This window comes from Rhinolophus sinicus, linkage group LG06, assembly GCF_036562045.2.
Source record: "Rhinolophus sinicus isolate RSC01 linkage group LG06, ASM3656204v1, whole genome shotgun sequence".
NCBI lineage: Eukaryota > Metazoa > Chordata > Mammalia > Chiroptera > Rhinolophidae > Rhinolophus > Rhinolophus sinicus.
The window spans coordinates 54285116-54297234 of NC_133756.1; the positions used below are offsets into that span (position 1 = coordinate 54285116).

The 12119-nt window shown below is 55.1% G+C and overlaps 1 protein-coding gene and 1 long non-coding RNA gene across 6 annotated transcripts in view; one reads left to right on the forward strand and one right to left on the reverse strand.

Annotated features, from left to right (window-relative positions):
- Positions 1-585: 585 nt before the first annotated feature.
- On the reverse strand, positions 586-11311 carry GFI1 (growth factor independent 1 transcriptional repressor). Of its 3 annotated transcripts, none has more exons than XM_019753019.2 (7): positions 11227-11311; positions 8585-8799; positions 8075-8257; positions 5746-6233; positions 5487-5624; positions 4324-4489; positions 586-1989 (listed from the first exon to the last, which is right to left on the reverse strand). In XM_019753019.2, the coding sequence occupies exons 2-7, from the start codon at positions 8697-8699 to the stop codon at positions 1811-1813; spliced, it is 1269 nt and encodes a 422-aa protein (XP_019608578.1). In that variant the 5' UTR covers positions 8700-8799; positions 11227-11311; the 3' UTR covers positions 586-1810. The 3 variants fall into 3 exon arrangements, with proteins under 3 accessions (XP_019608578.1, XP_019608570.1, XP_074191243.1); XM_019753011.2 differs by lacking the exon at positions 11227-11311 and adding an exon at positions 9636-9839; XM_074335142.1 differs by lacking the exon at positions 11227-11311 and adding an exon at positions 8943-9025.
- Positions 8266-12119, forward strand: part of LOC141572131 (uncharacterized) — a 29982-nt gene continuing 26128 nt past the window's right edge. For 2 of the 3 annotated variants that reach the window (XR_012497301.1, XR_012497302.1), the window contains exon 1: positions 8266-8449. This is a non-coding gene — a long non-coding RNA (uncharacterized LOC141572131). Of the gene's footprint in view, positions 8450-11385; positions 11959-12119 lie in introns of those variants that run through there. The other variant, XR_012497303.1, reaches the window with a different exon arrangement.

Genomic DNA, 12119 nt, shown 5'->3' on the forward strand with positions numbered 1-12119 from the left:
ATCCCAATTTTACTTCCACTCATGCATCTTTAGATTTGTAACTTGCATTAGGTGAGGCAGCAAACCAATCTCAGATATTTTCTTTCCTCTCCAGTCTCCACAGAATCAAAGTAGTCAGGGTTATATTGGGATGATAAAACCATAGCTACATTTTATAGCCCAGGAATCCGGTATTAGGCACGCCAAAGGATTTACCCAAGTCACATGATGTGTTGGTGATAAAGCTGTGACTAAAACTCAATCTCTAGACCTAAGGCTTGTGATTTCTTTATACATCTGGGAGCCTTCGGGCCTGTAAAAAAGACCTGAAACTCTCAGAATAGCCTATGGACATGTGGGACCATCAGGGACTCTACAAGGTAGGAGCTTGGTTTTATACACCTAAATTTTCTGTTAAGAAATAAGACTCTCTGAGGAGCAGAAGAGAAGGAAAAAGCACATGAAAACCAGAGGACTTGAATTTTATTCTCTTCTGGATGTTGGCTCATCTGCTTTACTTCTGTAGTTTCCTTCAGTGCCAACTCCCTCTACAGACTAAAATAAAGGTCTTTCACAAATTCCCTGCCTAAATGAAAAACCACTATGTAAGAGTCTTAATACTTTATTAACTTAAAACATCACTCTAATAAATATGTATTAACAAACATAACGCACTCCAGAAGATCTAAAAAACATTTACAAACCTCATCAGAGGAAAGTACCACGTTGTTTTTCTCTGTGGTACGTATGAAGGACCCAAGAGTCGAAGCCTTCATTCCCACTACCTGCTAGCTTACACGTCTTTAAAAATCAGCTTAACAATAAAAAACTGAATATACACACAAATCTTTGAAGTATCTGGTCAGCTATTTTTTGTTAACGCTTGATAAAATCCAAACAGGTCAGAAGGGAAGTTTCAAGACTGTTTTGTCTTCTTGGAATTCCTTTGGAGGGAAAGAACAGACCCAGCCATTTGGTGGTGTGACCGTTAGCTTTTGAAGGGCAAGGCAGAGGCCCTGACCTTAATCTCTGGCTCCCCAGTACCTAGCATTGGGCTGGTGCCATGGTAACCGATGGTCAATAAACATTTGCGGAGTGAATGGATATTTTGTCCCAAGGCTTGCTCTGTGCTTGCCTCCTCTGATGATGCCTTTGCAGGCCTCCGGATGCCTCTAATCTCCTCTCATCACCAAGTCCACTTTTCTGCAGCTCCTTCTTGGGGCAGGCTCTACAGTGTATCTTGTAATTTCAAAAGCATGAAAGGACGCGTCCCCAAATCAGTTTCTGATCCACTTTTCAAGTGGGAGAAATGATTCCTCCAAGATTTACAGGCAGTACCCAACAGAAAGGGGTCAACAGATTCCCCAGAAGGAAAAAAATAAAAATAACACTCATTCTTCATTCTAGATAAAAACAGTAGCATGTGTCTACCTTGTAAGTGGTGATTCCTCCTGTTCCACACAAGTGTCTGGGGTGGGTCAGGAGGAGGAGGAAGAAACCTGAAGGACCTTCCTTCCCTGAAGCAGGGCTGGGAGAGGGAAGACGGTGGGGCCCACTGTCTGATGCCCTCTTGACTTTGAGTCTTCAGGAGTAGAGGAGCCCAGTCGGTGTGTCCAAAGCCCAGTGAGTCATTTGGTTCCCACTCCAGGATGAACTTTGAAAAGGTAACTTCTCCTCTCTGGCAGCTCCAGGAAGTAAGGTGAAGGGGGAACCACCCTCCTGGGATCTGCAGACTGGACTGGGGAGCCTGAGAAGTCAAAGTAGCTGGTGGCAAGTGGGGAGGCAGCCCTCCCTGTGTTACGTAACTGCTGCTTGTGACCTGGCAGGGCGCTCACTTGAGCCCATGCTGCGTCTCCCGATGCCGCCTGAGGTCCACCTTCCTCTGGAAGCCCTTCCCACACAGGTCGCAGCCAAAGGGCTTGAAGCCTGTGTGCTTGCGGCTGTGGGTGATGAGGTTGGAGCTCTGGCTGAACGCCTTGCCGCACACCTGGCACTTGTGGGGCTTCTCACCTGCAGGGATGGAAAGGGGGAGGGGAGGAAGTGTGAGTCTGTGATGAAGCTAGAGGGGACTCACTGTGACCCACTGTGACCCACATGCTCTTGGTGGCAGCTGGCTACACCACAGTCTAAGGCCTGCAAGCAACTGGGAGGGTGACGTGTTCTAACACAAGTCCCGGGAAGCCATGGGTGCCCCAAGTGAAAGGGAGACTTTCTGAGTGGGGCTTCCCAGCCATAGGGCCTCAAACCGTTTCCTGCTAAACGGAAACAGAGCAAAGGCCACGTGCCCTCCCCAGGCTGGCAGCTGAATCCACCCTGGGAGGACTCCGCTGACTTTAGAAGCAGATGTTCAGAGAGGGTTGGGGTGGGGGTGACGGCTGTTCTTCAAACCATGTGACTGTTCTACTTCAGAGGAAGTTTTCAAATCTGAGTTTCTAAGTGGGTGTTGGTTTGCATGGACCAGTGAGCCTGTTGTCTTTTTTGCTCTTGAAGGACAACAGAATGCCTCTGAAGCATGGACATTTCTCAGTCTTATTTTTAAAAATCCACATTTGGGCCACAAAGTATTTCTTAAGGTAGCTGATCCTTTTCTATCGTGATTTTAGTTTCTCTTTACGAGGTTCATCATGGGATTCTTTATATACCAGCAACTCTTCACCACAGATTAATCAATAACAGATAGAAATTCATGAGCTGGTTAACATTTGGGTGAATAGCATGGACTTCCAAGTAGCCACAGTATGGTACTATAGTCAGGGCTTGGCCTTGGAAAAAATGCAAAATGATGGTTTGTTTTTGAGGAACCTTCTGTCCCTCTTGCTGCACCTCTGTCTGTCTTCAGATTTCCTTGATAAGGAACCACCCATCAAAACTTATCCTATCCCTGTAGGGTTAAACAAATCTGAGAAACGAATTCTAGCTATAATGTAAATGTTTGATAAGGGCTTAATGTTTCATTCAGTCAAGATCCTAGTAGCATTTTGATAAGCGTCTGGAATACCTTTACTCAAAAGGAGTGAGTTACATGGAAATTTCAGGCAAGAGGGCATGATTAAAGTAGGATATTTTTCTGGGCTTTCTGATGGGGCAGCTACCCTGCCCAAGCATATTTATAAACATCAACGGTAAGTGTTTGGAATACACTGCAACTTGTTTTCAATCAGTATTCATATTCTGAAATAAAACAGAATTCTGGGTCTCATCTCGTGTAAAATGTCTTGTTGACTATTAAAGAGAGTGCTCCTGGCATTAAAACTGCCACCTACACATACTCAAAATGTTAGGGAAAGAGTCCAGGATTGGAAGCCAGAGCTTTCCATGCTCCCATGATTTGCTCTCAGTCTGACCTTTGGTAAATCATTCCATCTCTTGAAGTTTTAGGATGGTACTTGCAGCTTCTTTTACTTTATGGGATAGCAGTAAGGATCAAAAGAAATGATACACTTGAAAGCACTTTATAAATTACAAAACACTACAACAGGTAAAGAATTATCATTATTATGGCATGAACTTGCTCATGTTTTGAAAAGGGCAATAAGTGAATAGAAGCTCTGTATATCTACCAACCCCCATGACTCTAAAAACAGAATATAATAAACAGTGGTCAAGGGCATAGACACTTGAGGTCAGACAGACTTGAATTTAAGTCCTGGCCCTGCCACTTGCTAGCAATGTGACCCAGGGGCGGGTTACCTAACACTTCATGCCTCACTTTTCTCATCATCTAAAATGGGAATAAGGAATAGTCTCTACCTCCCAGAGTTGTTGTGGGACCCTAAAGCATTCAAAAAGTGCTTAGCAGAGAGCTTAGTAATATTTAGCATTGCTTTTTTTTCTCTCCTCAATCCGAATAAGTTCTCAGACTCCTAAAAATGCAGCAAGATGCCACACATGAGTCCCTCCCCAAAAAGGTTGGGTGGGAGCCCCAGAGAAGTCCTCAATCTCTAGGTAAACATTTAGAACAACGCTCTGAGAGGACCCTGGAGCTTCATATTTCACCCAGAGCAGGTAGCAGTTTGAGCAGCTGCTAAACTAGAGGAAAATATCCTTTGCAAGGATAGGGAACCTGCAGCTGACATGCTGAGTGATTCTTCAGATACAATCCCAAATCAAGGCCGCTCTGGGGAGAACCCTGCATATAAATGAACCTAAGAGAATCTGCCTCCTTGTTTGCTTTAACACACTGCAGTGATTAATTCCATCTGGAAGGCCTCACTCACCACTCATGCTGGGGCCAGAATATCACAAAGAAGGTGAATTATATTGCCTGGGGGGTGGGGAGAACAATGCCCTCTGCCCCCTACCCCTCACTGGGTGTTTCCTACAAGCCAAGGGCCCTCAGCTCACCAGTGTGGATAAAGGTGTGTTTCTTCATGTCTGACTTCTGATGGAACCTCTTGCCGCAGTATTGACAGGGGTAAGGCCGGGTGTCTGAGTGGATGAGCAGGTGTGTGGACAATGTTGATGACCTCTTAAAGCTCTTGCCACAGATCTTACAGTCAAAGCTCCGTTCCTGTGGAAAGATGTGGCATTCCTCTTGCAATCATCTAGGCTGCCATTCTCCTCACCATTAACCTGACTCTAAAATCCCCAAAGCCAGGGCTCTCCCTTCCTTCAGACTCCCCTTCCAAATAGCCTGCCCCATTATTCTCTCTCTCCCTATTATTTCCAACCTCCACTCTCCCCTCCCTTGTCCTCTTCCCCTTTAACACTTTTTCTACCCGATCACTTTTCACCCACAACTCTCCACACCCCGTGTCAGAAACGTATCCCCACCCTGCTTTTTTGACACCCATTTACAAACACTTCTCCACCCTCCTCAACAGGAGGCTTAGACCTCAGTCACTTGAGATGCCCCCTCCCTCCAGCCAGGGCGGGTGTTGAGGGAGATGGGAGAATATTCTTTTTAGTAACTATGTCTCTGAGTAAGTATTCTCCTGTCATAGTTATTTGGACACTCATTTGCTTATCTACCCTGTCTCTCAGCTAAACTAATCTCGGGCATCCTGTCATGGGACCTGATGTGTTGTAAGATTCTTATGGGCCTAGCACCTGGAAGTGGGGCAATATTTTAAGTGAATCAACGAAAGAAAAGCAGGATAAATATGACACTTGGTGCTTTAAGTGAGCTGAGATCCCTCTTTTTCAGTCTTGAGAGGTCATTGCTGATGAAGTGACAGCCATTTAGTGAAAAGAAGTAGAGCTAATAAATCTGATGTATCAGCAGCAAGAGTGCATACAAGCCCTTCTCAAACCCAAAGTAATGATCAGGATCACACTGGAGTCTCACAATTATGTGACGCCAAACTCTAGGGCTGCCTGGAGACCTGAGCCGGCTTTCCCTGCACGCCTACATCTGGGCAAGGGGATATGGTGGAGGAGACTGGGGACAGTCCGAGGGAGACCAAGGAGAAAGGTGCCAGGCGGAGAGCTGCCGGTGCTGCACAAAGAACATCTCTGAATGCGTAACCCTGAGCAGGGCCGCGCGAGGCCGTGCTTCCCGCTCTTACCTGTGAGTGCACGGCTTTGTGCTGCTCCAGGCTCACCGCGTGCCCGAAGGTCTTGCCGCATATCTCGCAAGCAAAGGGTCTCGTGCCGCTGTGGGACCTGCGCACGTGCACCTCGAGCCCGTGTGGCGTGGAGAACACCTAAGGCGGATGGGACCGGGAAGAAGGACGCTGAGAGGAGCCAACGGGCGCGGACTCTGGCTCCGCGCGGTCCGGGGGCGCGGGCGCTGGGCCGGCCAAGCTAGGAGCGCGGAAGCCTCACCTTGCTGCACTTGATGCACTTGTAGGAGCCGCCGCCCAGCAGCAGGCGGGTACACAGCAGCTCGGACTCCACCTTGACGCCGGCGCCCTTGTCCGCGTGCAGCCCGTGGCTGCGCTCCGGGTACAGCCCGCCCGCCGCAGCCGTCGGCCTCTCGTACAACCCTGCCGCCGCGGGCCCAAAGTCGCCGTAGAGACCCAGGCCCGCGCCGCTAGCAGCGCCGCCTCCTGCGCTGCCTCCCCCGGGCGCCCCGGCCCCTGCGCCGCCCGCCGCCCGCTCCGGGCCGTACAGCGCCGCGGGGTGACCTGGCTCCGGGGTGCGCTCGCAGAAGAGGCCCAGGCCAGCGCCGCGCTCCAGGGCCGCGCACGGCCGGTAGCTCTGCATCAGGTGCCGCAGGTCAGACCCCGCCAAGCCGCTCCACGAGTAGGGCTTGAAGGGCAGGGGGAAGGGCTGAGCTTCGTCCAGCGACGGGCACACCGACTTCTCTGAGGCTGCAGAGACAGAAGAAGGCGTCCGGTCAGGCATAAAACCGAGGGGCGGACGCCGCCCGGCTGCGTCTGCCAGTCGAGTGTTTGGGACTGCCAGTCGCCCAGCACTTGTGGAGCACTCCATGCGCCAGGCGCCGCGCGAGATGCCTGGGACGCCCCCAGGGTAAAATGCATACCCGATCCCTGGGGCCTCGAGGACCACTGGAAGCGGCAAGGCAGGAAACATAATTAAAATGACATCGGGTGCCGAGACAGGTAAATTCTGTGACAGGGCGGCGGAAGCGCACGACGTTAACAGGGTCTTTTCTGGCTGGACCAGGGCACCTGGCGGTCCCATAGAGAAAGGCGCGCCACACTGTGCTTTAATAAATGCTCTGAGCTGAGCTTGAGGGAGTGCGAGGCAACCACTGTTCCGGGCCTGGACAGCGCTAATGGGCAGAGGGCCCAGCGCCCAGCGCCGGAGCTCTCCGGCCCCTACGTGTTCCCACTCCATCCCTTTTCTTTCCCCGGATCGATAAGGAGGGAGAGAGAGGACCACCAAAATGCGGCCCGGCCCCCTCGAGACGTATCTGCCTGAAAAAAAGAAAAAAGCCAAAAACCAAAACAGGAAGGCGTTAACATTCTTTAAGTACCTACCCAGTGCTGGAAGCAAAGGGGCAGCGGGAAGGGGATTTGGGGATTGTACTGACTGCCAAATACTCCTCATTCCCATGATAGTTTGACGAGAAAAAAAAATACACAAAACACTCGAATTTCTTAGAGAATTATTTACAATTAAGGTTTGGTTTAGCCACCAACTGTAAGGGGAATAGCTTTCCGAATTCGAGCCTTCTGCACCCCCAACCTATGGGAATTTTGCTAAAACCAGTTTGCTCAACATACACTTTTTCTAAGTGCATACCGATTTACATATCTGTTCACATACACGATAGCCTCCAGTTCAGGCTAGCCGCTTCAGAGAAGCTGCTCCCCGAGTTTCCCTTGGAGAGATGCCGGTGGCGCCCAGTCCTTGTGGGATGGTGTCCTGCACAGCCACACTCGCTGGAACTATGGCTTTAGTCAAGTCAGTGCTCTTAGTGCGGGATGGGGTTGGGGGTGTCTTTTAAAACTAGTAAATACAATCTGGAAATAACTGACTCTTGGCAGATCTGGCTGGTCTGAGCTCTCCTCCCCCCCGCAACCCAAGATCGCCCCCACCCAAAGTGCAATCACTCCAATTTCGCGAAACTCGACTGCAGACTGGAAATGAAACCAGACGGCTGGTCCCCAAAACTGGGCCAACTAGGCAGAACGAAAAATGAAATAGGCCCTCAATTCGCGTTTGCGAAGACCCAGCGGGAGGCCGAGATTTTCGTCCGGGACAGATCCCTCCAGCCGGGCGCCCAGCTCTGTCAGGCCCCACGCCGCGTAATTTTAAAAGGCAACGACACGTTTCTCTGACTGTCCAGGTCTCCGTTTGAAACTCGGGGGTCTGGATTCTGAGATCCTAGCTCTTTCTTAACAATCAGCTCTGGCCAGAAAACGAAATGTCGACGTTGCGGATGGTCGAGGAGTTTCATTTATTTACTCTCACCCACCTGCTCCGCGCAAACGAATTAATTAGGGATAAACAGCCCGGATCCCGCCGCTTCAGATACAGGCAGCAGACCCTAAAAGCAGGCTGTCACAGTCCCAGAGAAGCCGGATGTTTCCCCACCCGGCCCATTACCCCATGAAAACTCTCTCTCCTCTCGGAAAGACTTTCCGCCATCCATTTAGCATTTCTGCGCCCAAAGCCGCGCGGGTTCATTGCTTACCGAGGGATCCCTGCCGCCAGGGCCCCAGAGCTCTCAAACGGTCCCTACCTGGAGACACAGAGGGCGACGGAGGCCTCCAGAAGTCCTCAAATTCCGAGCTCCGATCGCAGACGCTGCCCTCACAGCTGCCGGGGGACGCAGAGGCTCTGTCGGGAGCCTCGGTGAGCTGCATCTCGGGGGACAAACGGCCCCGGGACTCCGCCTTCGTCCCGCCTGCGCTCGAAGTGCTGTCTGCGGAGAGGAGGTAGGATAGGGGCTCAGGCTGGGCCTACTTGGGCCCGATGGTTCTGAAGTGGCGACCCCCAAACCGTGGCACCCGGGCTTTCTCCTCTCCTAGACCTGGCCGTCAACCCTCCGTGATCCGAGGGCGAGAGCAAGAGAGGCTGTGGCACCTAGGCGACAAACCCAGAAGGAACCCAGACGGTAGGAAACAAAACAGGCACCAAAGGGGGCGTCGAGCCTCTTTTCCCGGTTCCTGGGGGATGGTGTGGCGGGTGCAGGGGGGACAGAGTCTACGTTCCCGGGAGTAGCTTATCCCGGCCCGCGCGCGCCCCGCACCTGCTCCGCCTGGCGCCAGTACATTCTCCAGGCGGAGGGAATAGTCGGGTCCCGGGGAGCGCGGCTGGTGGTAACTGTGAGCCTTCTTGCTCTTGACAAGGAACGAACGCGGCATGATGGTCGGGCGCGCTCCCCACTCCGCTCCAAGGGTCCCTGGAGCCGTCGTCACCCCACCGTTACCCTGAGTTCTTGCTCAGCCTCAGCCAGGTGGAGACCTGCGAGAGGAGAACCGGGTGGAAACGCGGGTCAGCACGCTCCGAGCCTGGGACTGGGCAGCCGGGCGGAGGAGAGTTCGGGCCGGGGAGGAGCAAGGAAGGCCCGCGGGAGGAGGGGCTTGGCCCCGCTGCGCCACGCTCACCAGGTGGCACTCGGACAGGTGGCACGAGCCCGCCGCTCCCACTGCCGCCACAGCTCAGCGGTAAAACCCGTACCAGGGCCTGGGCTCAGGCCTCTTCCTTCTGCCCTGCCCACGCCCCTCGGCCCCTCCCCTTCCCTAGCAAAAACTCTCTCCGGCAATCAAACTCTAAGAGCCAGAGTCCCAACGGGCCAGTTACTTCAACTCGACCACTCACTGCCTGCCTGGCTCTGCTTTCAGGCTGGGGAAGATATTGGGAACGCGTGGATAAATTTAGGGCCGGGGGGGGGGGGGATGTGCCGGTGGTCCGCGACCCGGAAGAGGCAAGGAGCCAAGCCCTCCAAGAGCCGGCTACAGACTGGAGAGAAAGGGGGACAGGGGCGGAAAACACCAGGCAGGCGGCGGGGCGGGACACGAGGACAGCAGCAGAGGGACTGGGGCCGCAAAAGCCGGAGAAAGAAGTCGGGAGAGCAGAGGGACAAGATGAAGCGGGGGTAGTGGCAGAGGACCGACCACGGCCCGGGAAGGAACTCGCATCTCGGTGATCTTGCTCGGCCCATACTCGTGCCCCAGGCGGGAAAAAAAGTTAGCCAGGAGACACGGGTGCGGTGGGAGCAGACAGGGTCCGGGGCGAGACACCACAGACCAAACTTCGGAAACCTAGTCCCGGGAAAAAGCACTTTCCGCTCTGCTCACCAAAACACTTGTCCTGGGAAAGTTGAGCCGGATCCGCGCGCGCTGGCTGGGAAACGCGCGGTGTCACGGAGAACAGCGTAGCGGACGCGGGAGAGCGCAGGCTGCTCTGTCAGTTGACAGAGCCGGGGTACCGGCGCCGGCCTGGGAGAAAGCTGGCTGCCCGCTACGCCGCTCTCATTAACCCCCCAATCAGTTTACCTAATCCCAGGGTCGAAACCTGAGCCTGGCGGGGAGGCGGGGCAGCGCCTCCTGCTCTGCTCGGGTCTCTCTCCGGGGGGCGGGACCTTGAGGACTAGGCGGTCTAGGGAGATGAATCTGCCTTCACCCCGCGTTGAAGGCGCTGGGGGCCAGGTTCACTTGCGAACTGCAGGCACTTGGGGCACCGCAGCTCTCCGTGGTGTTGGCTAGTTACGAAATAAGGGCGCCGGGGACCCTGGGCCAGGGCAGGACGCCTTGTCCTTGGGCTTCGCACGGCTTAGACTGCCAGACTAGGCGCCGCGCGGCTCCCAGTGCAGGATGCAGGACACCGGCTAAGTCTGCCCTTTGGTGCTCCGGCCTCAAAACGAGTTCTAGGGGACTCGTTCCCTGGGGGCATTCCACGCCCCACTGTGTCCCCTTCCCCGGAACAGGAGTGGGGACAGGCTTGGGAGAAAAGCTGGGACATGTAATGGAGCCCCAAGCAATGTTTCCTGCGTGCTAAGCTCCAAAGGGCCTATCGGGGTGTGGGTGCCTAGGGTCGGGGCTTCAGCAGGTTTGGAGTGCTGGGCTGCCTTAGGGCTTAGTTCTGCTGCCACAGTTTTCCCTGCGCCCCCGCATGAGCCGCCCCTTCGGCCGTAAAATTAGACACTACGAACGCAAAAACCAAATTCCTTAAACGACCCTGAAACCCGGGAAAGGAAAACGGGTGAAAAGTCCCAAGGGCTCTACTGCACCTTGAGTATGTGTTGGCGCGGAGCTGGACTCGTTGGTCAGGGCGGGGAGTTAGGAGTTGTCCGCGCCAGCGCTGTGTCTGGACTAGCTGGGACCGCGTGGGATCAGGCGGGCATGGTGGCCTCCTCCCCACCCGGGCCACAGCTCCGCGCCTCTCTTGCATCCTGGCTGGCTCTGCGGGTTTCTGGGAATGTAGTGGGAGGGGGGTGGTAGAGCCCAGCGCTGAGCGCGTGGGAAGGCGACCTCGCGCAGCAGCTGGCGGCCTCGGGGGGCGGGGCGGCCCTCTCAGAGCACGCGGGCCCGCAGGGCCTCTGTTCACCGTCAGGGCCTGGGAGAGCAGGGGCTGGAGGGGCGGAGGGGGCAGCCGCCTGAACCCAGCCCCCGCCACCTTTCCACCAGATGTTTCCTTCCAGTGTGGATCCCGCTGCCCTGCAGAACCATCAGAAGGCCTGGCGCGCGTCCCCTGCGTCAGATCTCCAGCCCCGCAGTGCGAGTCGCGCTGGGATCCAGCGGCAAGGGCTCTCCGAGCTCCCGCACAGCGGCGGGCAGCGAGTGGGAACCCGGCAGCGTCCTCTGGTCGCCCCCGCAGTGCCTGTGCCCGCCAGTTTCCGCAGTCGCCCCCGCCAGGGAGAAAGGCGCAGAACAGGCGCAGCGGACCTACCTGCGGGGTCAGGGCGCGGGCACCGCGCTCCGAGAGTTTTCAACAGAGTTGCTTTCGGGACAGACCGCTCTGTCTCTTGTTTTTTTTAAAAAAAATCTCCTTCCGAGCTCAGCCCCCAAAACCACAAGCTTCACTTCCTGAGCGTTAAGGAGTAGCTCGCTTAGCCCTCTCAGACCTGCTCCCCACCCCCTAATCGGGCGGCGGGGCGCGCGCTCCTTTGCGCAAGGGGTTGGGAGGCAGACAGCGGGCACGGCTTTTCCAGCCGTCCTCCGGGGCGGCCCTCCCAATTTCTTCTCTGTGGGACGGCGCGGGGTGGGGAGACCCAGAGGGCCCAGACACTAGAAATGACTCGAAAGAAAACGAACTATTCTTGGCTCCTGGGAGACTTCCGTAGCGAGAAGTCACAGATTCAGGACACAGATTGACTGGAGCATCGGGAGTGGGAGCGCACAGCTCCCAGCGGCTTCCCCGCCCATCTGGCTCGGGACACCCACCCCGCAACCCCAACGCCTGCTTGGGCTGCGCCGCCCCGGGTTCGGGGCCGTGAATCACCCGCCCGCGGTGCCGCCAGCCTGGAGCCCGGCGAGTGGCCGCGGCGTCCGCAGAGCGAAACCTGCCTCGCGTCCCCGAAATAGCTTGTTGTGGAAACACTTCGGGATAAATACGCCCAACGAGGCTGAAAATACCTTGACACCCAATCCGAGAGGTTTGCTCATTTCCCTTCGGATTTAGGTAATGGTTAAATTTGGAAGAGGTGGGCGAGCGCCGAGCCCCCGGCGGAGAAGGCGCTGGCGGCGCGTCCCGCGGGCGCCCGGCTGAGCTGGTGGGCGCGCCCGACCCACCCCGCGCTCACACGCACGGTGCCGGGTCCGCTCTGCTGGCGGCTAATTTCC

Bases quoted from the DNA above. Each gene is read 5' to 3' on its own strand.
- GFI1 (XM_019753019.2), bottom strand. From the start codon at position 8,699: ATGCCGCGTTCGTTCCTTGTCAAGAGCAAGAAGGCTCACAGTTACCAC. The intron at 5,625-5,745 runs GTGAGGCTTCCG...CATCCGCCTTAG, and splicing joins AGTGCATCAAGTGCAGCAAG to GTGTTCTCCACGCCACACGG. The intron at 4,490-5,486 runs GTAAGAGCGGGA...ATCTTTCCACAG, and splicing joins ACAAAGCCGTGCACTCACAG to GAACGGAGCTTTGACTGTAA.